Source organism: Oryx dammah, unplaced genomic scaffold (assembly GCF_014754425.2).
Source record: "Oryx dammah isolate SB20612 unplaced genomic scaffold, SCBI_Odam_1.1 HiC_scaffold_10, whole genome shotgun sequence".
NCBI lineage: Eukaryota > Metazoa > Chordata > Mammalia > Artiodactyla > Bovidae > Oryx > Oryx dammah.
This window is the reverse complement of record NW_024070194.1, coordinates 46,513,603-46,539,910: the sequence shown is the minus strand read 5'-3', so window position 1 is coordinate 46,539,910 and position 26,308 is coordinate 46,513,603. Positions and strand designations below refer to the sequence as shown.

Below are 26,308 nucleotides of genomic sequence, written 5' to 3'. Positions count from 1 at the left end.
TGGATTCAGTTCTCTGACTACATGTTGAATTTGAAGACTCCGCCCTTTCTGTCCATAGAATGATTGTGGGTGCAGTTTTGCACTAAAAGGTAATGAGGAGGCCTTAACTGTTTTCTCTCACAAAGATTAGTCTGAAGGCACTCCAGTCTCCAGCATGTGTTCTGGATTTGTTAGCTGATCTTGAAAGGCAGGCACGTTTGGAAGCATATTCCTTCTTTATTTATATATGCAAAAGCATCTTTTGTGAACGTCAAAGCCAAAGCATCATGGGAAAAAACAATGGAAAATGTGCTTTGAGGTCCATCAGTGGATTCAGTCCTTTCAGGAGAAATTTGGAAACTGTCTCGTTAGGCGTGAATGGCAGCCACTCTAACCGTAGCAGTACCATCGTCTACATTATTTCACTTCACAGAGAGCTTATCAAACCAAAATAGCGCATTAGTATAAAAGCCAAAATAGAGAGCATTAAATGAATCACTCAAGAGCTAACCCTGTTACAGACAGAGCCTGAACTGCTAGAGGGAGCTGGCCCAGTGAGTATCCGTGGCTCCCTTAACACACCTAGCAATTCCAAGTGAAGGGTAATCCTGAGGGTAATTCAGTAATAAGACAAGAGTCAGGGAAGAAAATGTGTTAGTTTCAGCAGGGATAACACTTCCTAATCATATAAAATAAAGTGAAGGACATAGAAGATGACAGTATGTGCTCAGCGTATCACTTTTCTCCCTAGATAAACTTGAGAGGACAGAAAGCCTCTTCCCTTGCTCTACTGCATTGTCGGTTGTTGGCAAAATGCGGCGAAGATCTGTTGACTGATGCTTCATTGATTGATTGGGGGGAATTTAATGAATACTTCCACCTCCAAGACAATCTTAGTTTGGAGAGTGTGTATATCTTTTGTTATGTAAATATAACAGCAAGCGAAGTAAATAAGATGGGCCAGCATCAATTCTTAGGTAATCAGGAACAGACTCTGCCATGCAAATGGTTTACATTACCCCCAAAGCAAAATTTCGCATTTAGTGTAAGAAATAGTGGTAAAACACTGAGCTTTTGCTTTCTACCAATAGTGTAAACATTACTCTAACATGTAGTCTCTGGAAATAATTTAGTTAACTCCTATTTTTATATGCATGTTCTGTTCTGGAGACTTTGTTGCAAAAATACTGATGGAAAGTCTTTTTCTTTAAGTGACAGTTTGTTTACTGAAATTCCTTGAAATCTTGATGGTTATTGAAAAGACTGAAATAGATGTTGCCTTGAAATTGCCTGTTGCAGAACAACTCCACACCTCCTGGGGCAAGGCAGCACTTTGTTAGTAAATCACCTGAAATCCATGAAGGTCATGGACACTGCTCCCTCTGTGAAATGAAATATTTATGTTCCAATCCCAAAACATATTGTGGAGCATTTTGGTGTTTTAAGTGGAGGGTACATAGTAAATTATTCCAAAATTATGGAGGCCAAATGTCATTCCCTCTAAAAGTTTGTGTAATATCTATTTATCTGTGGGCAGATGACTATTCAGAGTAATCAGAGGCAGACTTTGTCGAGTTAAGTCTAAGTAAACACAGCTGAACATAAGCAAGTTGGACTATAAGAGTTTTTTGAGCTTTGCCAACAGCATATGACCTTGGAGAATGCTGCTGTTTTTTGTTTTTTTTTTTAACAGCAATCTGCTTTCAATGGAAAAAAGAATTCTTTTTGTTTCAAATTAACAAGTGATGATTAGAAGCTTGTTATGTTCTAATTTTTAGATGCAAGACAAATGAACATCACGCACGTACCCAACAAAAAGCCATCCTCCTGAGGGAGTTACTCCCCTTTAAGGAGCTCAACTTAAACCGCGAGAGTGGAAGCCAATTAAATGGTGTTCCCTTTGAAAAGAAAACCTTTTTTGTTGTTTATTTGTATTTTGGTTTTTGTCTTTGTGCTGTTTCAACAGATTAAAACTCTGGCTCCAAATGCCACTGGAAAATGGACTTTATTGACTTAGCCACTCTCTAAGAAGCGTCTGTCCTCAATAGCAAAGAAACTTTGCCTTGTCAGTAACTTTTGGTTCTCAGTGGAAATTCTCATTAACTGCTTTATGCTTTTCACAAGTCCTTTTATTCTTCTGTTTTTTTTAAATAGATGTTTGTTTGTTTTCACTTAACCTAATACATTCTTCTTTTAGCCTAGTATGGAATCCAGTGTTACATTTTTTTTTTAAGGGCACTTCGTGGTTAAAGTTCCCATTAAATATTTCATGTCAAAAGGTAGACTTTAAGTGAGAAGTTTGGTAAAAGATGGATTAGTGTAGATTTGCCTTGAAACTCCGAGCTTTTCAGAGTCCTTTGACTGGCAGGTCGCCAGGTGCACAGGCTGCTCTTGTCTGGTCCTTCATTGAAGGAAACTATTTTTTTCCTTCTCACCCTCTGGATGTACATTTCCTTCTGAAAGTACATGTAGTGTGGATAGAGGGCATGACTCATGAAGACTGTAAAATAATTCATCTTTCGAGACTTCTATGTTGGAGATTGTTTTTTAAATTACATGTTGAATAATATTAACCAGCATTTGGGAGAATATTTAGATATCTGTGCTAAAATGTCATTCTTTAGCTAGATTCATGTAAGACCTGTCCGTATTCATTTACTTGTACACCTCTCTTGGGCTTCCCAAGTGGCCCAGTGGTACAGAACCCTCCTGCCAGGGCAGGAGACTCGGGTTTGGTCCCTGGGTTGGGAAGATCCCCTGGAGGAGGGCATGGCAACTCACTCCAGTAGTCTTGCTTGGAGAGTTGCTTGGCCCAAGGAGCCTGGCGGGCTACAGTCCATGGGGTTGCAATAGTCGGCCACAACGGAGTGAGCACACATACCTCTCTTACCTAATGCTGTTCAGTCTCGATGTTAAAATGAATATTTTGAGGAGGAAACACCACAGTGTTCCTAAATATGTTGCTAAGCAGTGCAGCCATGCTGCATTCTTTACTGTTCAGGGCGACATCCTATGCTCCTGACCACATCCACACGTGAGGGTCCTCAAAGCACCTCATGTTCTCAGCATGTCAACATCACACTCATGACAACCTGTCTTCTCCTCCTGGGTGAAACATGTTCTTCCTCCTTCAATTCCTGGTTCAGAGACCCACCATCCTCCCAGTCATCCAAGGCAGATCCTGCCTCCTGCTCCCAAACCCCCTCTAGCCATTCAGCAAGTTTGCCCCATCAGTTCAGTCACTCAGTCGTGTCTGACTCTTTATGACCCCATGGACTGCAGCACGCCAGGCCTCCCTGTCCATCACCAACTCTCGGAGTTTACTCAAACCCACGTCCATTGAGTCAGTGATGCCATCCAACCATCTCATCTTCTGTTGTCCCCTTCTCCTCCCGCCTTCAATCTTTTCCAGCATCAGGGTCTTTTCCAGTGAGTCAATTCTTCACATCAGGTGGCCAAAGTATTGGAGTTTCAGCTTCAGCATCAGTTCTTCCAATCAATATTCAGGACTGATTTCCTTTAGGATGGACTGGTTGGATCTCCTTGCAGTCCAAGGGACTCTCAAGTGTCTTCTCTAACACCACAGTTCCACTGTGTGTTCTTAATCACTTCATCATGTCCGACTCTTTGTGACCCCATAGACTGTAGCCCCCTCAGGCTCCTCTGTGCATGGGACTCTCCAGGCAAGAATACTAGAGTGAGCTGCCATCCCCTCCTCCAGGGGATCTTCCCAACCCAGGATTTGAACTTGGGTCTCCTGCATTGCAGGCAGATTCTATACCATCTGAGCCACCAGAGAAGCCCAAGAATACTGGAGTGGGTAGCCTATCCCTTCTCCAGGGGATCTTCCTTCTTCCCAGGGTTCCTCTTCTGTCTTGATGTTCCCGCCGAGATCCTGCCTGGCTCCTCTGACCCTGTCTTCCTCTAAGGCAAGAAGGAGCATTCTGAAATCCATGTCTCATCCTGTCATTGTTACACATCCTTTGGTCATTCCTCATGCCTTTCCCCGGTGGCTCACTTGGTAAAGAATCCGCCTGCAGGAGACCTAGATTCAATCCCTGATCAGGAAGATCCCCTGGAGAAGGGAATGGCTACCCACTCCAGTATTCTTGCCTGGAGAATCCCTCGGACAGAGGAGCCTGGCAGGTAACAGTCCATGGGGTTGCAAAGAGTCGGACATGACTGAGTGACTTACACTTTCACTTTGATACCTTTCAGGATCAAATTCACAGTCCTGCTCTTGGCGTGCAAACCCAGAAACCCTCAGTTCCTGGCCTTTATGGTCTCTCTTGGGTCGTTTCCCACCTGACCCTGCACACACCCCACTTTTTCCAGCTGCACCAAAGATAGAGCTCCCTGAAGGGCCCCGTGAGGGTGTTGTCATCTGTGCTTTCACAGATGCCCCTTTACCCGGAACGCCACCCCGGTCTTCACCTCGGTCTCTCCTGCCCATCTTTGCCCTGGCCTGGGCTTTCCCATCTTTCCTGGCCCTGGTGCCCAGATGATGGTAACACTGGCTGGGCCTGGCATGAATAGAGGAAGAGGCTTGCTGGACACACCTGCCCAGCATCTCTCCTCTGCTGCCCAAAGGGCATTGTCTCATTCAGGGCTGCTTTCAGGACCACCGTGCCCCTGCCCCCACCATCGCTCCCTTAGCACTTCCCACACTGAGCTCTTGTCCTTTACTCGGTAAACGGTGAGCTGCGTGGGGATGAGACCCATTTGTAATTTGTGGTATTTCTAGGGCCTGTCATGGTGCCTGATGGTCAGGGTGCATTCAGTAAATGTTTGCTGAACCAGCCAGTAAACCCCTGAAGTAGTGAATGAAGACACCATGCGAACAGCCCAGTCTGCTGAACTTAAAATGAAAGATGTGGCTTCTAGTACCAGCCCTATTGGACTTCCCCCAAGACTCAGACAATAAAGAATCTGCCTGTGATTCAGGAGACACGGGTTTGATCCCTAGGTCAGGAAGATCCCCTGGAGGAGGGCACAGCAACCTACTCCAGTACTCTTTCCTGGAGAGTCCCACGGACAGAGGAGCCTGGTGGGCTCTGGTCCATAGGATTGCAAAGAGATGGACATGTCTGAAGCAAATGAACACACACGCACACACACACCAGCCCTATTATGTACTAACAGCTTCGCCTTGGACCTGCCAGTCAGCTTTTCTGTTTCTCAGTTATAAAATGGGGATGGTGATATGTGTGCATAGAAAGGAAATGAGATTAATTGCACATTTATGACTTGCAAAATGCTTGATAAGTATTGTTGTCACCACTGTGAATTGTGTTAAGTTGATCTAGACCTTAATTATGCTCCCAAAAGGGATGGGGGTAAAATGTGTACAAAGGGTAATTTTCCATTTGACAATCAAAAAAAAAATTTTGGTTTTTACTTGGATAAGTTCAGCTCCACTGCAGTGTTGCTATACACTCTCTATGAAATTGAGTATTTCGCATTCTTCTTTGCAGTGGGAAGAACTTTTTAATGAATGTTGGTCTCTTTATAAGCTATCAGGAGTATTGAAGTAATCAATAAATTCTTGCTCCAGCCTAAGAATTTAAGGACACTGTGTACAGCTGTTTAGGATGAAGCAATGAAGGTCTTTTAGGTAATGTATGTTTTAAGTTGTTATTTTTCCCTTGTGGAAGTACATCAGTCAGCTCTTCATAAAAAATTTTTAATAGCAGAGATTAAAGACCTATCTTTTAAGAATTGGGCATTCCCAAAGCTGTTCCTCCACATCCAAATGTTATATTCTACCTGGAATAAAGACCTTCACATCTAAAACTTTTTCCAAGCCATTAAGGGCAAACTACTCCAGCATACCTAAATGATGGCATGGGTAACATGTGTGAACTGCCAGTCCGATAACAGCCACATGCACCAGCCCCAGAAATGAATAGCAAAGACCAGTTGCTGACATAATCCTGGAATTTGCCACGGGGTATGCTTATTCTCACTCTCCTAATGTTTTTCATATTATGGCTACTAAGCAACGGAAGTGACCTTCTCCAAGCGGACTGCAAAACTGAAGTCTCCATGACATGCAGTCTTGCTCTTCAGGGAATTTTCCACACTAGAGTGTCATAGACATAACATGTCTGCCCTTGACCTGGCAGAGATGATTCTAATACAAAGACCACGCTGGACTGTTGTGTTTTTCGTTATCTGTTCCATTTCAGGGTAAATCTTCCACGTGCATCCCTGATGGCTGCCACTACAAGAAGCATATTTGCTAATGTGAAATAATTGTAGCTGCTCTTTATTGAGAACTCCTGGCTGCCTGATGTTTTGTAGTGAAACTATTACTAATTTCTACAACAGCCTTCATTGTTCCCTGTTTTGTATCTATTTTACAGATGAGAAAAAAAATGTCACGCAGAGATATTAACTGACTTGCCCCAAGCCACACGCTAATAAGCAGCAGAAATGTCATTAGGACCCCCAGCTCTCTGGTTCCAAATCTTCTCTCTTCCCAGTGCACCTACTGTTGGAGGAGTAACATGCGGTTAAGTGAATTCCACCCTCCACAGGTCACACTGATCAGCGGCCAACAGGTGCACTCAATCTCTCAATGCAAGATAAATCCCCAAAAAGGCACGAATCCCATTAAAAGCAGCTGTAGGAATTTGAGTAACTAATTGGTTATTCTCTGTCTTAAAGATGGCTAATGTTAGCATGGAATTTCCATTTGAATAATTTTTCAATTAATCATGAACTGGGACTCCCATTTCTAAAGCCACTTTTTGACAGATGCTTTCAACGCTTGCCCCACACAACTCCCGTTACCTCCTTTTTTTCTCCAGTGTAAAAATAATCATCTTTTTTTCCATTTCTGGGCCCACTTTCTGCTTTTCCTAGCCCTGCTAATTATTATAACGATGATGACTATTCATGTGAATAATTCAGTGCATTTTCATCATTACACGTCCTTCATTTCTTTATGCTTCTCCAATGGGCTCCTATGGAGAAGGCAATGGCAGCCCACTCCAGCACTCTTGCCTGGAAAACCCCATAGATGGAGGGGCCTGGTAGGCTACAGTCCATGGGATCTCAAAGAGTCGGACACGACTGAGTGACTTCACTTTCACTTTTCACTTTCATGCATTGGAGAAGGAAATGGCAACCCACTCCAATGTTCTTGCCTGGAGAATCCCAGGGACGGGGGAGCCTGGTGGGCTGCCATCTCTGGGGTCGCACAGAGTCGGACACGACTGAAGCGACTCAGCAGCAGCAGCAGCAGCAGCAGCATGGGCTCCTGTTGGTGTTAGTTGCTCAGTCATGTCCGACTCTTTGCAACCCCATGGACTGTAGCCCGCCAGGCTCCTCTGTCCATGGAATTCTCCAGGCAAGAATACTTCCCTTTTCCAGGGGATCTTCCTGACCAGGGATTGAATCTAGATCTTCTGCATTGCAGGCAGATTCTTTACTGTCTGAACCATCAGGGAAACCCATGAGCTCCTATAATACACAAGCACAAATATACATTCCTGAAAGTATTTTTGGGCATCCTTTTGTCCAAATAAGAATCTATATGTTGTCTAATAAACTATCTTATAACTTTAATATTTTTACTTTTAAAAAATTAATCTCATGATTTTATTATTTTTCTAAGCAGATCATTCCATTTTTAAAGTTGAAGTATAGCTGATTTACAGTATTTATATTAGTTTCAGGTCACAGCATAGTGATTTGCATTTTTACAGGTTATCCTCTATTACATTAACAGTTATTACAAGATAATGGCTATATTCCCTGTGTCTACAGGGATTGTATATATGCTGTATACTCCTTGTATTTTATATACAGTAGTTTGCACCTTTCCTTCCCCCACCCCAGGTTGCCCCTCTTCCCTCCCTGTCCCCACTGGTAACCATGAGTTCATTTTCTGTATCTGTGAGCCTGCTTCTGTCTTGCTGTGCACATTTGCTTGTTTTGTTTTTTAGATTCCATGTATAAGGGATATCGGACTTCCCTGAGCGCTCAGTTGGTAAAGAATCTGCCGGTAATGCAGGAGACCCCAGTTCGATTCCTGGGTTGAGAATATCTGCTGGAGAAGGGATAAACCACCCACTCCAGTATTCTTGGGGTTCCCTTGTGGCTCAGCTGGTAAAAAATCCACCTGCAATGCGGGAGACCTGAGTTCGATCCCTGGGTTGGGAAGAGCCCCTGAGAAGGGAATGGCTACCCACTCCAGTATTCTGGCCTGGAGAATTCCATGGACTGTATAGGCCGTGGAATTACAAAGAGTCAGACACAACTGAGCGACTTTCACTTCACTTCGTAAGTGATACCATTCACTATAAGACGATTTGTCTTTCTCTATAAGACGATTTTTATAAACCTCCTACAGTAGGCTGAAAATCAGCTAGATAATATATCCAGCTACTTAGAGTATAAAACATAAGAGAAATACCCTATGGACAGACTCCTGTTCTCCTCTTGTGCTGAGGGCTGTGTAATTAAATGCTGCCTCAGAGCCCAAGGAACAATGGCTCACTTCTTCCTGCGTATTTGTAATGTCCCCTGTTCAGCTCCCATTGTGGGTGGCCTGGGAGGATGGATTCTCTTCTTGTGTTCAGTAGATGCCTTCAGCTTCCCTGGCTTGGGACCCACATACAAACCGTATGTGCAGCAGAGAGTGGCTTACTCCTGCTGACTTTAACTGGGGTGTGTCTAACAGGACAGACCGCTGACATAGTGGACGATGCAGAGAGCAGTGCTGTGGCACGTTTGTAGTTTCAGGAGCCTTCACAGCTCTGCTGTTCTGCCCTCAGATCCAAGACCAGTCCCTTCTGTTTCCCTGTCTAGAAGTGTGGAAAAGGGACTAGAATCACCGCAAGGGAGGGGAGAGGCCACCTGCGTGCAGGAACTTGGGGATCTTGCAAGGAATTACGATTTTCCTGCTGTTAGTACCTAAAGAAGGAACAAATTTTTGTCCTTTCATGATGACAATATGTAGTTTGTTTACTCTTGATTATTTAGTCCTTTGATTCAAAGCAATGACTTCAGTCTTCTTCACTCTGCTCACTCATCACCTATTTCTGGCTGTCTAGAGATTTAATACTTAAGTCACTTTTGGGTATGTATGATATATCTCATCACCAAATGCTGAAGTGTGACTAAGTGGATCTGACTGGTCCTGGAAAGGTAACTTTTGTTTCTCTTCTCTTTTTTTGCACAGCTTTCTGCCTTTCCCTCTCTCCCTTTTATTTTAAAATTAGTTTACACAACTGAAACATATTTCTCTCTAAAAGTCATCAAAAAGTATGTGAAAGGGTAGAAAATATAATAGCAGAGGATTGCTTCTAGGCCAAAAATAATATTGGATTCATTGTCCTTTTCTCTAAATCAGTCACTTTCAATGATTAAAACAAAGATGTTTTCTCTTTTATTTTTGAGGTGTCTTATTTACTTATATCACAGGGCTTCCCTGGTAGCTCAGCTGGTAAAGAATCTGCCTGCAATGCAGGAGACACCAGTTCAATTCCTGGGTCGGGAGGATCTGCTGTAGAAGGGATAGGCTACCCACTCTAGTATTCTTGGGCTTCCCTAAGGGCTCAGCTGGTAAGGAATCCCCTGCAATGAGGGAGTCCTCGGTTCAGTCCCTGGGTTGTGAAGATCCCCTGGAGAAGGGAACTCATTTATAGAACATTGTGAACAGCAGCTGCTGAGCATTTAAATATATTTAAATCATGCGAGCATGCCAGTCTTCTGTGTTTAAATTTCCATGAAATGGCTGTGCAGAAACTTTTCTGTATGTTAAGCTCATTCTTCTTTCTGATGATCATCAAGAACTTGGATTTTTTCTTTTTAATCTAAGATCCTAAGAGTGCTCTCTTTACAATTTCTTTGCTTCATGTTTAACTACTACATTTTTACCATCTTGTGAGAGAAACACCCCCTTGTGAGACTGAACTTCTTCAGGCTTTGGTGTGGAGCCTGTATGTCTAATTTGGGTCAGCATTGGCGGGCAGTGGTCCCAGCACAGGAAGAACCCATGTGCTCTGCAGGAAGAAGGAACCCAGCTCGTTCTCCAGCAGATACTGGCCGAGGGTTGTTTTCAGTTTTCAGACTGCCCCTGGATCTCTGGGGGACTTCGAGGTGACAACCATTAGTACTTGGATCCTTTTCAGCCCTTTGAGTCAGAGTCTCTGCCATCTCTGCTCTTGTTCAGAAGCAAAGCCATCAGCAGGCTGAGACAGGAGCCCCTCCGACCTCCTTCACAGCTTAGCTCAGCATCCTGACCACTGAGCTCTATTTTAGTGATTTTGGTCCCAGGGGTGACCACATTGTTTGCATGGTGGTTCTGTTCCCTTTGTCCCCGTTCCTCTTTAGAGATCATATAGCTCCAGTTACCTCCCGGGGCTGCTGTAAAAATAACAGATTAAAAATAACCAAAAACTGTTTGTAAACCTCATCACCATGTATAATAAAACCAAGGTCTATCCTTTTTGAAGCAGGCCTGAACAAAATATTCTACTAGGGGCAACAGAAACTAAGTTTACTTTACTTTATGAAGGCTTTTTATCCTACCCTAGAAAGAAAAAAAAACCTCTGCATTACATTGAATAATTACTTTTTGATGACCCCCATCTGGATTACTATTTGTCACTCTATTTTCCCAAAGGAAAATTTAGAAAAATATAAGACTCTTGAAAATAAAAGGCCCTACCATCACAGCAATATAGAAGTGGGTCTACGTGTTTATTTTCAAAATAGAAAACACAGATCTTGTAACCGTTTGTCATTACCATAGCTGTTCCAGTTAGAAGAAGAAGGGTGATTTGATTATTTTGAAGAACTGTGCCATGTTTTACAGTGGAAATCGTGGGTTCCTTTATTCTTAAGTTGTATATGTAATGACTCCCCCTAAGTTATATATCACTCCATAGCAAAAACTGTAACACCTGGGGAAAATAATGCAAGTCAAGTTTTATATGTTGTTTAGTCGCTAAGTTGTGTCCAACTCCTTTGCAACCCCATCTGTCCATGGGATTTCCCAGGCGAGAATACCAGAGTGGGTTGCCATTTCCTTCTCCAGGGTATCTTCCTGATCCAGGAATTGAACCTGCATCTCCTACCTGGGTAGGTGGATTCTTTACTGCTGAGCCATGAAGGAAGCCCAAAGTTTTATTACTCCTCCTATTAATAAAAAGGCAGGGTTTTTTTTTTTTTTTCCAGTGGTGTTAAGCAAAAATAGTGGAGAAGGCAGTGGCACCCCACTCCAGTACTCTTGCCTGGAGAATCCCATGGATGGAGGGGCCTGGAAGGCTGCAGTCCATGTGGTTGCTAAGAGTCGGACACGACTGAGTAACTTCACTTTCACTTTTCACTTTCATGCATTGGAGAAGGAAATGGCAACCCACTCCAGTGTTCTTGTCTGGAGAATCCCAGGGACAGAGGAGCCTGTTGGGCTGCCGTCTATGGGGTCGCACAGAGTTGGACCGACTGCCGCGACTTAGCAGCAGCACAGCAGCAGCAAGCAAAAATAGACAAAAGCATTTTGAACCTGGAGTCACCCATTTCTGAATGGCATTTTCCTAATACAAGTGTTATATCTGCTACTGATACAAAGATAGAGTTGGGAACTCGGAGCATTAATTGCAGCCTTGGCTGTCCCAGCTGAGGCCTAGGACGCTTGGCAACAACGCAGAGCCTGGAATGGCCCCCTCGGTTGGTGAAGGTTGGCTGACAGCGTCAGCGTCACTTCACTTGGGGAACTGTAGCATCATAACCCTTCCGTCTATGGGATCACACAGTCGGATACGACTGAAGTGACTTAGCAGCAGCAGCAGCAACAGCCCTTCCTACAGGCCAGGTTCTGTTTCAAGAGCAGGGCACTGGACACCACATTGAATCCTCACTGCAAGCCCAGGAGGGACAGTCACTGTTTCCCTGTTTTGGGGGAGGCCTTCAGATGCAGTTCACATATGTGACTCACGCAAGTCCTGTTCCTACTGAGCCCACAGCTATTTTCCTGTGATCTTAAGACACGTCCTACAACTTAGAGAAATTACTGTACAAAATCGTGGGCTTGACCTATAAAATGTTTTTGATTTCTCCCCAAACTGATCAACTTGTTAGAGGTAACTTATCCCCTTCTTTTTTAAAGAAAATTTTTGTATCCTACCTTTGGGTGAGAACAGTGGAATAATAGGACCTATATACGCCACTGTGTGTGTGCTCAGTCATGTCCAACTCTTTGTGGCCCCATGGACTGTAACCCACCAGGGTCCTCTGTCCATGGGATTCTCCAGGCAAGCATACCGGAGAGGGTTGCTATTTCTTACGCGAGGAGATCTTCCTGATCCCAGGAACCAACCCATACCTCTTGCATCTACTGCATTGGCAGGTGAATTCTTTACCACTGTGCCACCTAAGAAGCTGCTGTGCCATTTCACAAATAGATTCCTGGTGATTATGTGGCCTTCTCTTGGTCAAAGGGGGTCATCAGAAGACTTCTCGACTAGGGGAATGCTTAGACCTACAGCCGCACCCATGCCTGGCAAAATCTTCTACCTCATCTTTATGCCTCCTGCCTTCCATACCATCAACAAAAATCTTTCCAGTTTTCATTTGAAAGTCCTTCCCCACCCTAGTTTAGACTTTAAATGACTGTTCCTGGAATTAAAAGCAGAAAATCACAGAACCTTTAAGTGTAGAAATGTGTGAACATAGAACCCTGACACGCCAAGTATAGTTTTAACATTTCAAGTGTATTAGCAACATCCAAATGTACTTGAAATGTAGGAGAAAGACTGGTAGTACAGTTCATCTATGTCTGAAATATGCTTCTTTTCTATTAATAAATATAGCAGATGAACTGTGAGTAGAGAAACTGTCATTTGCTCCTCTTCTGAAAGAGCCAAGAAGTTGGCAAACATCCTCTCTCTTATTGTGTCATTTCTGGTGTTAATGCATTCAGACAGGTTTAACAGCAAGATCGCCTAGTCTGAAGTGTCATTTCTGGAGATGGTATTAAGGAATTTGAAAAGCATGGCCATAATGTGAGCCAAGTCAAGGATACACTACGGTTCATATATCAAAGGAGAAGTACTTTTTGATGATTTTTCAGAGATACTGACGAGCTTAAAAATACATAGATGGAGCCAGATTTTCCAGCCAATTTCTAGATTATAACAAATACACATTTTTCCACTTAAAAGGCCTTTTTTTTTTTTTCACTAAAGGAAGTTGTGTTAGTACTTTCTAACCTAACACTATTCAGCTATATATTTACTAAACATCAGCCTTCTAGAACTTTGGTGTGGCAGCCACACCCATTGCCGTTTTGCATTGTTGCAAAACTTGGTGGATGAATGTCAATGTCATCACCTTGGGACAAAACTAAAGTTTAGCCAAGAATCAGAGTAAGTCTACCCTGTTTTTAGAACTAGTAGCCCAACTTGCATGTAAAAGAGAGAATTTTTATAAACAATTAACGCTCCTTGTAACACACAGGCACACACAGAAGTTATTTGCATATAATTAGGAAGTCATTTTCTGAGATTTTGGCTGAAAACTTCACTTTCATGAATGAAACATTTGGGTGACATCTCCAGTATTCTCCTTGAGAAAATGAAGTAACAAAATCCATTAGACCCTTAAAATCAGTGGATATTCTTTAATGTGGCTCCAGCGTTCTGTGTCTTGGCATGTTACTGTACTTTGGCACAAAATAGCATCAGAAAAGCCATTTTGTCTTTGAAGATGATAGATTCTGCACCCTTAATCCATTAATCTAGGCTGATGGGCTTTGCCCAGAGTTAAAATATTTCATCTTACATAATGGTTTTCATATCAAATCTCTGAACAATACTAACTTTTCTGGTGACTACATTCAACCTCTCCAAGAGGTTAATTTTTACAAGGATTTATGTATCAGTAGTTCTTGGTATATACGCTTAAGCTTTCTTATAAGTAGTTTTAGAAAATATGAAATCACACAGTCCTCATAACAACCCTGAATCTAATGTGACTAGCCCCACTTTCTAGGTAAGAAAGTCAGAGCACAGAGAGATCAATCCGTTGGCAGACACAGAGAATCAGTGGTGGAGCAGAGATCCAACCCCAGCCTCCAGCTCTAGGGTCTGGGCTCTACCCACTGCCCTACACTGCCTCTGTACTTCACAGCAGACCACCCTCAGCGTTAGTAATGATATGCTAAGAATAGAAATGAGAATACTTAACATTTCCAGACCCCCTTTCTGGTTACTTACCAACAATTTCCTCCCCAGAGAGGACATTCTGATCTTCAAAGTGAAATTTCAGACTGAAGGTTTTCAACTTTGGGAAGGTGGAGCCCTTGAGATCACAGAGGAGCGATCTTGGTAATGGGACCACGTAGAGTAATTTAGGATTGAGGACATTTAATATCTTTAGTGGGAAAGATGGAAAGTGGAGCTGAGACATTCTAATTGGGTGGTACTGTGCATATTTGAAAAGTTACTTTCAAGTTGCAAATCCCACTTCCTATGCCTTTAGTCCTCTAGTCCAGACTGATGAGGTCAAAATAACTGTTTTACCAGAACAAAGCTTCAGCTCATAATTAACAAGGAGACCCTCTGCATAGTCAGAAAAGTCACAGGAAGGCTCTGTAGCCCCCTAACTGATAAGAACCCCACAACATTTACAGGTTTATGCACAGGCGCGTGTGCTCCTGGAACAGGGAAGGTGTTCTTCTTTTGTTCATGCAACTATAACCTATCCTGAAAGCTTCCCCCTCTTCACTATTGGTCTAGTAGAGGGGTGTGGTTTCTAATGTTTTATTTTCTGGGAGGAGATAGAGAGCAGACTGCATTGACAGAAAGGCAACTGAAGGTGGGGACCCTGTGGATGCAGGCCATCTGGGCACCGTTAGCTGTAGTGCGGGGCCAGCCCACATGAGAGGTAACAGGAAGGAGAAGAATCCTCAGCCAGATGGTGGAAGTCATGGCTGGAGGAAACACTGGCTTAATTTTTGGAAAAGATTTTTCTCTAAACTCAAATAATTTTGGAAGCCACTCATTCTTTAAGGCCCCAGGATAAATAATGTAGCTAGTATATTGCAAAAGGGAGAAAAAAATACCACTTCCATCCATGAAGCTGAGGTGGGTTTCATTTTGTAATTTTCACTATTCCAAAGGGCTTCCCCTGTGGCTTAGCTGGTAAAGAATCTGCCTGCAATGCGGGAGACTTGGGTTCTATCCCTGGGTTGGGAAGATCCCTTGGAGAAGGAAAGGCTACCCACTCCAGTATTCTGGCCTGGAGAATTCCATGGACTATATAGTCCATAGGGTCGCAAAGAGTCAGACACGACTGAGCGACTTTCACTTCACTTCACTTCACTGTTCCAAAAGGCTCCATAATCCTTCCATGAGCAATAGCCTTGATAGTCACGGAGTTTTCATGGCAGTCTTTTCCTGTCATGCTGAACTTTTAAAGTGCAATTCACTTTTGGTCTGTGGCACTGGGAAAAAAAAAAAAAAGCAGCTGAATCATCAACAGATAAATGTTACAGGTTGTTGGATAGGTTTTTTTCCCTTCCTTTTTGGGCAGAATCACTCAGGATGATTTATCTTTACTCATTCAAAAGCTCTCACTACCCCTAAAGAGAGGATAACCACAAACATTTCCTCTAAAAGTGATGCAGTAACAGCTGTCTGGCAGTTACGTAGCAGTTATTCCCTCCTGGTGATGCAAGGGGGATCACAGAACAGAGGCCCGCGGGGCCAAAGGCTGGTCCAGTCCCTGGCCTGTGGGGGTGAAAGGCGGGGCAAGTGAGCAAAGCTTCTTCTGTATTTACAGCCACTCACCATGGTTTGGCATTACCTGAGCTCTGCCTCCAGTCAGATCAAGGGTGGCATTAGAGTCTCCTAGGAACACAAACCCTACTGTGAAATACACATGCGAGGGAGCTAGGTGGTGGTTGTTGTTCAGTCACTCAGTCATGTCCGATTCTTTATGACCCCATGGACTGCAGTACACCAGGTTTCCCTGTCCTTCACTGTCTCCCAGAGTTTGCTCAAACTCATGTCCATTGAGTCGGTGATGCTATCCAACCATCTCGTCCTCTGTCGCCCTCTTCTCTTCCTGTCCTCAATCTTCGCCAGCATCAGTCTTTTCCAATGAGTTGGCTCTTTGAAAATTAGGTGGCCAAAGTTTTGGAGCTTCAGCTTCAGCATCAGTCCTTCCAGTGAATAGTCAGGGTTGATTTCTTTTAGGATTGACTGGTTTGATCTCTTGCAGTCCAAGGGACTCTCAAGAGTCTTCTCCAACATCGCAGTTCAAAAGCATCAATTCTTTGGCACTCAGCCTTCTTTATGGTTCAACTCTCATATCCGTACATAACTACTGGAAAAACCATAGCTTTGACTAGATGGACCTTTGTCGGCAAAGTGATTGCATGCTCCTTATGAGAATCATCCTGAAACCATCCCCCTCACACACCAGTTCGTGAAAAACATTGTTATCCGTGAAACCATTCCCTGGAGCCAAAAAGGTTGGGGACCACTGTTGCTAGGGAGTGTAATTCTAACTTAAAGTGCAAAGATGGGGCTTCCTGGTAGCTCAATGGTAAAGAATCTTCCTGCCAATGCAGGAAACATAGCAGGAGATTGGCTCCTCATGCCTTAGGGCAACTGAGCCCCTTCACCAATCCTGCCACGTGCCCTAGAGCCCGTGGTTCGCCACTAGAGAAGCCACCGCAGTGAGAATCAGGAGCACTTCTGCTGGAAAGTCGTCCCCACTTGTTGCAACTGGAGGAAAGCCTGTGCAGCAATGAAGACCCAGCCCGGCCAATAAACAAATAAATAAAATTATCAAAGTGCAGGGATGAGCTCAACAGAGCTTAGGTTTCCTAATCTGTGATTTGGACCATTTTTTAAAATATATATTACAGATTAAGTAATAAGGAAGGGGTTAAGCGTTTTTGAGGTTCTCCCTTTAGCTCAAATGGTAAAGAGTTTGCCTGCAATTCAGGAGACCCGGGTTTGAACCCTGGGTCAGGAAGATCCTCTGGAGAAGGAAATGTCAACTCACTCCAGTCGTCTTGCCTAGAGAATCCCATGGACAGAGGAGACTGGTGGGCTACAGTCCATGGGATCGCAATGAGTCAGACATGACTGAGCAACTAACGCTACACCAAGTCTTTTTTTGCGGGGTGGGGTGGGGGTGGGGTGGGGAGTATCTTTATGGTCTAAAATACTAGCAAAAAGTACGGAAAAGATGTCGCTGCCGTTGCTGCTGCTAAGTCGCTTCAGTCGTGTCCGACTCTGTGCGACCCCATAGACAGCAGCCCACCAGGCTCCCCCATCCCTGGGATTCTCCAGGCAAGAACACTGGAGTGGGTTGCCATTTCTTTCTCCAATGCATGAAAGTGAAAAGTGAAAGTGAAGTTGCTCAGTTGTGTCCGACTCTTAGCAACCCCATGGACTGCAGCCTACCAGGCTCCTCCATCCATGGGATTTTCCAGGCAAGAGTACTGGAGTGGGGTGCCATTTCCTTCTCCAGGGAAGAATACTGGAGTGGGGTGCCCTTGCCTTCTCCGTAAAATGCTAGTAATTGTTATATTAATGGTAGCCCCTCCTTATATAACATTCAAGACTTTCAATATCCAAGTTTAAACCGAGTGGAGCTAGATTTTGAATTTTTTCAAGCTGTTTCTTTTTCATAGGTTCAAAAAGAAAAAACAAATATTGCCACATCAGGGTAGGCCAGGTGATAGATTATTATCTTATTTGTTAGCAAAAGGGTAAGGAAAACGTAGAAGTTAAGTGAAAAAGCAAGTTCTAAAACATGTACAAAATGACTCTCTTTTAAAAAAATTGTATATAAACTTACTTTGGGAGGCCATTCATCCAAATATTAATTCGAGTTATCCCTAAGCTGCCCTCGATTTTCTCTTTTCCACTTTTTCCTGTATTTTCTGCAGCAAACCTACATGACTTTCTTATTAGAGAACAACAACAAATGCTACTTTTTTTTTAATGTTTATTTGTTAAGGTTGTTTTTGGATGGGGACCATTTTTAAAGTCCTTATTGAATTTGTTACAATATTGCTTCTGTTTTATGTTTTGTTTTCCTTTTTTGGCTGGAGGCATGTGGGATCTTAGCTCACCTACCCAGGATTGAACCCACACCCTCTGCCTTGGAAAGCGAAGTCTTAACCATTGGACCTCCAGGGAAGTCCTGAAACTCTGTTTTTAAAAGTAAATAAATGTAGAGTTACAGTGGAATCAGTCAGTCTGCCGGGTGTGTGAACCCAGCCCAGACCTAGTGTCTGGGGAAGTAGAGACAGACAGGACAAGGGGAATGGGGACCTGTCTATTATGAGATCCTGCAAATTTGGAGCAATCGGTATTTCGGAATCTTAGTGAGGCTTCATATCTGGCCAATTCCCCAAGAGTCTCAGTCTTTATCTCCACTGTGCCAAGTATGTAAATAACTCCAGAGATGGATCTGGGTGGTGTGCCAGGGGCCCTCAGGACTCTGAGGTGAGAAACACTAGGCCTGGCTATCCACCCCTGCTCTCTCCAGCAGCGGCCCCCAAACCGACCAAGGGTGAGAGGGTACAGATGTCAAGCATCTGGAGCTCTCTCTCTCTGCCTTCATTTAGGAAAACATACAATGGATGGATGATTCAGATCACTTAATTAGAAATACCCAGGTTCTTAGACACAATTTTATTTACCTTTCCGTGATGGGAGTAGTCTTTGGGGAAACATTTCAAGACATTCCTAACTTTAGGACTTAACTGATTAAATTTGAAAACCATCTCAGCACAAAAGCTTTGGCCCTATTTTTGTCTGTTTTTATGACCAGAAATATTACCTCAGGAATATATATTTCAGAGTTAATATTTCTGAACCATGTTTCTCAAACTTGAATGGACACTCTGCCCACAGGGCTTTGCGCTCGCACGACTGTGAGTTGCAGTAGGACTGAATTTCCTTTATAATTGTTTCTCTAGTTAACTTTATAAGGAAACACATGTCCAAACTGAGGATAGCCCCATTTTAAGTTTCAACATGGTTTGGGTTTTACAGCATCCAAGATTTTCCTAACTACGCAAGTCTTTTTTTTTTTTTTTTTTTTTTCTTTTTCGTTCCTTTTCTTTTTTGGTCTTAAAACATGCTCTTTTGGCTGGTTCAGTAAGTTGTTCCTGCCAACCAGTTGCTTTTATGGTAATTGACAGCGTAGCTGATTTTTGGAACCTGAGGATCTAAAAAGGCATTTTAGCTCAGACGTGGGAGAGGCTGAGCCAAGCTACTTGCAGAGTAGGAGATAGGCTGAACTGAATGTAGGACACGCATAGACCTCGGGTCTGTGCACGGTAATTAGCGTCAGGAAAACGCCTGCTCTGGCTCAGACTGCCCTCTTTTCAGCAGCGTTCAGAGCCCTTCCTTCTCCTGTCAGATCCTTCCTTGAGCTACTGGGTGCCACTCCTGGAGGAGAGCCAATGAGACTGCGCATCTGCTGCAGTGGCGTTGAGTTGGGAGTGGGGGGAGTGTTCAGAAACCCACCCTTCCTTAAATCCTGATGATCGGCTGAAAAGACACAAAGCCATTGAACCAGATAACTGCCGGCTGGTTTATACTTCAAAGGAAAAGAGCATGTGAAAAAAAAATTCACATTTAACACAACTATTTCATAGAATGAGCGGGTCGTGCATTTTCTGAACTCCCCTCAGTCTAGGGCATTTCCCCAGATTTCATCTCAGCACAAGGAATAGGGGGGAAAAGGTCTCCCCAAACTGCCAGATCTTTATAGTTCTTCGCTTTCCTACAAAAGCACGAATGTTTCAGAGTAAAAGGGCCCCTGTTTGCTGTCTTCCCCTGGCTGCTTCCTCTGGGAACTGTGCCTCCGACGGGGCGGGGGTGGGGGGGTGTCTCTCAGATGCATAATACCCAGTAGTAGGAAAAGCACACCCTTCTAACACCAGCGTATGTTCTGTACCAAAACCTGGGCAAAGAGACCCCCCCACCCCCACCCCCAAAAGCAGTCGTAGTCAGCTTTTCCTTCTCAGTTTGAAATCTTCGACATTGAAGTTTGTTACATGCTGTTTTAACACTGGACTGATACAGAAGCAGACTGTTTCTTTTCATTCCTTTTTTATGAAACCTTTTCTTCTGTGGTTGGGAAAGGAACCTGAACCCATACCTTATGACACTAAGTGCCCATCTGCCCTAGAAATAAAACACAGGAATCCTCTTTGTTGCAAGGACATTGTGAAAATTCCTGAAACTAATGAAGAACTCCCAAATGGGAATGGGGTCTCTGTGCTTACACTTTGAAGTGTATTTTCATAAGCACCAAACTGTAAAACACATAGACCCCAAGAGTAAGCAGAGTTTTACAGTTTCACAGTTGGCCGTGGTCAAGGTGTTTCTTGGTGGAATGATTCCAGCAAGCAGTCATGAAGTTAGGGAGTGCTTGCAGTGTCTGGCAGGCAAGGGGGCCAAGGAAGCTCTCCGTGGACCTTCACAGGGATGTCTGTGTCTTCCTTGCATGTGCAGTCGGCAGCCACCTGCTTCCTTCCTGTCCTCTGCTCTGTAACCACTCTCTGTTGACAGTCCAGGTAGGGAATCTGAGTCTGTCCATTCGAGAGAGCTCCATCCCTGAGCCAGAACATGAGTCACATGGTCTTCTCTAAATTAGGTTGTGTTATTTCCCTAACGTTATTTAGGGAATCATGGACCTTACTCTGCTTTTGCCAAGACTTTCCATTGAATAAATATCTCCAAAACCTATTGTTTCTCTTTGGCAACAGAATGGTTGCAATCTGTGGACAAAAGTGAGCAAAGGCTAACCCCCTTTTTTATTCTCTTTCCCTCTCTGTAAAATGTCCAGTGTTGTTAGCTTTTCTTGTCCTAAACAAAGGCATTGACTTATTCTCTGTTCTGGTTGTGCCTTGTCTCTGTCGTCATTGAGCAAAGATTTGCAGATAATAGCACAAAGAAAGACTTAACAGACAGCAGAGACTTGCTGCCCACACGCAGAGTTGTTTTGTTGTTCAGTCGCTAAGTCATGTCCAGTTCTTTGCGACCCCATGGACTGCAGCACGCCAGGCTTCCCTGCCCTTCACCATCTCCCGGAGCTTGCTTAAACTCACGTCCATTGAGTTGGTGATGTCATCCAACCATCTCATCCTCTGTTGTCTCCTTCTCCTCCTTTTCCAGTGAGTCAGTTCTTCACATTAGGTGGCCAAAATTACTAACGCCAAATAAGTTAGACCTGAGTGAACTGTGGGAGTTGGTGATGGACAGGGAGGCCTGGCGTGCTGCAATTCATGGGGTTGCAAAGAGTCAGACACGACTGAGCAACTGAACTGAACTGAACTGAACTGAAAGTGCCTAGAATCATACAAGGAACACAGGGCACAGTCAGTAAGCTAGGATTATCACAGTTCTGTGAATTCAAAGTTGTCATTGTTTTTCTTCTGTTTACATGAGTAATATTCTAATTCCAAAATTACCAAGCAGGAGAGGTGGAGCTAACCATCCAAGCCGACCTTGCAGGGGCCAGAAGGTCCAGAAGATGATCAACTGCTCACAGATCCACTTATTTTTCCAAAGATGCCTTAAAACAAAAGAAAACCAAAGGGACTAACATTTATTGTTCCATTTGGGGCCAGATACATGCAGTCTCAGGCTTCCCTGGTGGCTCAGACAGTAAAGAATCCACCTAGGTAATATCCCTGGGTTGGGAAACCCCCTGGAGGAGGGCATGGCAACCCACTCCAGTATTCTTGCCTGGAGAATCCCATGGACAGAGGAGCTTAGCGGGCTATAGCCCGTGGGGTCACAAAGAGGCAGACAGGACTTAGGGATTAAGCCCAGCACAGCACCACACATCGTCTCATTTATTTGTTTATTAGTTTCATTTAACAACCTTGTCATTTATTCACTAAGTGCTTTTGTTTCTCTTGATGTCTCCCCCCCTTTTTTTTGGTGCGGGGGTGAGGTGGGCCTTGAGTAAAAAGGTTGTGCAAAGAGCTCACGGTGACCATTATTATCTCAGGTCTTCACTGCACGGCCTGACTCAGAATGTGTGAACACATTTCATTGACTCTTTTCTGAAGGCATCAAAGTTTAGCTACTACGTCGAAGTGGCCATATCACAATTTTCTCTTCCCTCTCATCCCTGGAAGTGCCGCCATGGCTGGACTACATTATGATCATGTTCATGCTTTGCCTCCCAGGTCTCTCCTTGTTCCACAACTCTCTGGGAGCCCAAGGCTGGACATTAGGGTGCATGGCCTAACTAGCCTTGAGTATTGCAGAGAAAAAAAAATTGGCCTTCAGAAATACTGGGTTAGGAGAGAAGAAGAAAAGGAGAGGACTGGGAGCAGGAAAAAGCTTTCCAGAAACCATGGAGCTCAGAGACAGCTGTGAGCAAATGCCATGTTTCTTGTGCTTCTCGTGGGTGGCACAGCGCCTCCTGCAGCTTCTTGGTGGTAGTGGTGGTTGTTGATGGCAGTGACTTAACTACTGTATTTTGGGGTCTCTAAGGCTGATGGGGAGTCCCAACCCCGTTCTTTGTTCTTCCCCCTCTGGAATCTTTCCCTCCAGCATGTCTGTTTTTGTGTTTCCAATATCTCGTTCTTTTGGCCAAAGGAGTTCCCCTAGAGAGGCTTAATCCAGACCAGAAACCCATTCCATCCTCCTTTGTAATAATGTGGTTTTGATAGACATGCATGTTCTGAGTGAAGGAGCCAGTCTAAACCAGAGGTGAAGATGCATGAGCAGAGGCCACACCCTAACCTTCATTCCCCGCAGTGGAGGGTGCAGGGCTCACGTGCACTTTACACACCCGAGCTGCTTGTTCTAATGCACCAGGAATCCCAGGCTGCTGTCAGCACTGGGTCATTGGTTTACCTGCTGACTTGCCAGAAGGGACTATGGCCAGTCTTTTTCCTGAGATGAGGTTTGATTTCCAGGAAACCCTAGACTATTGAGCTACAGGCATCCCAAAGATCATCCAGGAGCCCCTATTTTATAGTTCAGGCTCTCCTGGTGGCTCAGTGGTAAAAAATCCTCCTGCCAATGCAGGAGAAGGGAGTTTGATGCTTGACCCGCGAAGATCCCACATTCTGTGGAGCAACTAAGCCTATATGCCACAACTATCGCGCCTGCACTCTAGAGTCCGGGAGCTGCAACTCCTGAGCCTATGCACTGCAGCTACTGATGCCTGAGTGTGCTAGAGCCTGTGCTCTGCAACCAAAGAAGCCACCCCTATCAGAAGCCCGTGCACCGCAACTAGAGAGTAGCCCCCATTCACCCCAACTAGAGAAAAAGCCCAAGCAGCAACACAGATCCAACACAGCCAAAAATAAGTAAATACTGGTGGTTTTTTTTTTTTTTGAAAAAAGAAAGCAAAAAAAAAAAAAAAGTAATCCAATCCTTGCTTTTCTTTAACAGACACTCTGGAGAATGGATCTAATAAGGGTGACAGGTGAGTGGTATGTTTTTATTTGCCACCCATGCTTTTCAGTGATGACCTTTTCTACGTACGCTGCTGTGAGTTTGATCATTTTCTTTCTGTTCTGCTTAAATCCAGTGCAGCTACTAGAAAGGGACCGAGCAAAGATGACACGTACTGGAAGGAGATCAACGCAGCCATGGCCTTAACCAATCTTGCACAGGGAAAGGACAAGCCGCAGGGGACCACCAGCTGCATCATCCAGAAGTCGTCCCACATTGCGGAAGTGAAGACGGTCAAAGTGCCCCTGGTTCCGCAGTTTTAAGAGTTTGTTACTTTTCCGATGGATGGCTGTTCTTCGCATCAGTGTTTTTTCATAAACCCTCATCCTAAGAGCTGGAGCAGGAGTGACAATGACTCCCTCTCAAACCTCTTCTTATTTTTAATCATCCTAAATGTATCATTTAGTTGCTTCTATAAAAGACATATAAATTATAAAACTCCACTTTAATCAAAAATATTAACTTATTTTATGTTACTCCAAGTATGCGTAAAATGTCTGTGTTGCCGTTACAGTAAGTGCCTTGCTTCTTGAAAATAAGTTATAACGTGGGCACAGCAGAGCAGCAGTGCCTCAAAACGATAGCACCACAGTGCTTACTAAACTGTGAGCTTTATTCTGGATGGACCTGCCACCGGTGCCAGGATTGAAACCAAAACTGCTGAACACCTTGAAATGTGTTCACTAGTTCACATGTTAAAGCTTGGAAATCTCTTCAGCCCAAATGAAATGTTCCTTTAAAAAAAAAAAATCTGCAATATTTAAAATTGTTCAGTATGCTTTGCAGAGTGACAGTGAGAATTTTATGCATGTATCCTGCCTCGATATCTGGTAGGTTACAAACTTCCAAAAGGAAAGGCTTGGGAATCACATAATGTATATATTCAAGGAAAATGGCAATGAATGCGACCAGAAAAATAAGTCTTTAAGCACTGCTGGAAAACACCACGATGCTCTTTAGGATTGATCTGGATTTTTTTTCTCAAGTTTTGCCGAAGTTTTCAAAAACTTCATTATCTCAGTAACTTGAAATTTTCCGGTTTAAAACTCAATTTATAATTGAGTTTTAAAACATAAATTCCATTTGCATTAGAATTCAGTGTTTTTTTGTGATGGAAACTGTTTTTCATATGGAATAGCTCTTTTCATATGGAAAAACCTTTTATTTGGTTCATTTCAAATCACAATTGCTGATGGGCAACTTACGCTGCATTGAAAACAGGCAATAAAGGAAATGGATCTCTGTGGGTATACATATACACACAACATTGATTTTTAAATTTAAAACATATGGAAAACAAACATTGAACAGTCTCTGAATTTTGCCAAGTAGGACATTAAAATGAAATCATGCATTAAAATAAAGTACATTTTGTTTCTAAATTAGGCTATCATTGAGTGAGAATAATCAATATCAAGAAAGAAGATCTTTTTCAGTCAAACGTTAGTATTCTCATCAGTTTGGGGAGGCTTGAAGTTTGAATAAACAGAAGAGATGCCAAATATAACAGAATATTTGTGCTCAGAGAAGTAAAAGAGCTTTGACTCTTTAATGGTGGGATGTTTTTTCTGGGTATGTAATCTATTTTATAATTTTTTTAAAAAAAACTGGAAAGCATTTTTGTGAGTGTGAATGACAGCCAGCAGTGCAGCCGCATGGTGATATTTTTCTTTATTTTACAAAATACATTTAAACCCAAAGGCTGCTCTAGTTGATATATGGACAGTATCAGTCTTGATATAAATTGTAGGACACTTTTTCATGTAACATAACATTTGGGGGTTGGGTTTATTTAGTGTAATGAAAATAACTTGATATAAAAATATTTTGTATATATATATATTTTTACTTTGTTTTCTAAGTTGCTGTTTGCAGTAAGAGTAAGTGCAAAGCAAGATATGTAAGTTATGACTGTATGATCAGATGAAGTATGAGTTCTTTTGGTTTATAAGATCCTTAAATAGTTATAGATCCATGGTAAAAACTTTGGAATCTTTATAAAACAATTTTGCCAAAATGTGATCATGTCAATGAAAACTAAGGACAAGTACTTCACTCTTTTTCATACTATTATAAGTTATTCTGGTATTAAATATTTTAATAAAATTGTTTTTGTTTTTACATATTTCAGTTAGATAAATGAATGCTGGTTGCTTTTTTATTTAAATTAGTCATAATTGATTTTTACCACCTTTTCAAAAAGAATCAGCAAATTTGTTCTATGTTATAAACTATGGATGACAAGTCAATAAGGACAGCTCTTCACATGATTTTTTGTTTTTAAACACCAAAGCTTGGAGTCTGGTCTATAAATACATCAAGACAATTATATAATTAGCACATCCTAGGCAGTATCTCCAGCTGCAGTTACTTTTACTTTTTTTTTCTTTTGCTGCTTTAATATTTTCTGGAAATTAAAGTCCTCCCCCCAATCCTTAAAAAAAAAAAAAAATCTTCAACAATGCTGAGTCAGCAGCTGAGACCCTAACTCATAATTTATGTTGTAGAGAAATAGAATTACCTCTATTCTTTGTTTTGCCATATGTAATCATTTTAATAAAATTAATAACTGCCAGGAGTTCTTGACAGATTTAAAATAAAAGTTAATTTCTAGACCTCACAATGATCATAAGAATGTTGTTTTCCTTTGAGAGCTGACCAGGTGGAAAGAGAAGGAGAACAAAAGGGTCCATTATGTGCCATAACTCTCCTAAGGTTGGTCAGGGATGTGATGTGGGAGCTTCACATTTGGATCAGGGTTGAATTTCATCACCTGAGACCACCTGAGATCACCACCAACCCACCTCTTAAGAGCTGAGGAAAAGAATGTATGATACTCACTGTTAAAATACAGAACT

General features: G+C 42.9%; 1 protein-coding gene across 2 annotated transcripts in view; it reads left to right on the top strand.

Annotated features, from left to right (window-relative positions):
- The window catches only part of MKX (mohawk homeobox), a 68,705-nt gene extending 42,803 nt beyond the window's left edge, over window positions 1–25,902 (top strand). Inside the window, exons 6-7 of one of the 2 annotated variants that reach the window (XM_040248016.1) lie at window positions 23,388–23,421; window positions 23,532–25,902. In XM_040248016.1, the coding sequence (XP_040103950.1) occupies window positions 23,388–23,421; window positions 23,532–23,538 (41 nt within the window). In that variant the 3' untranslated portion in view covers window positions 23,539–25,902. Of the gene's footprint in view, window positions 1–23,387; window positions 23,422–23,526 lie in introns of both variants that reach the window. The other variant, XM_040248015.1, reaches the window with a different exon arrangement.
- Window positions 25,903–26,308: the final 406 nt, after the last annotated feature.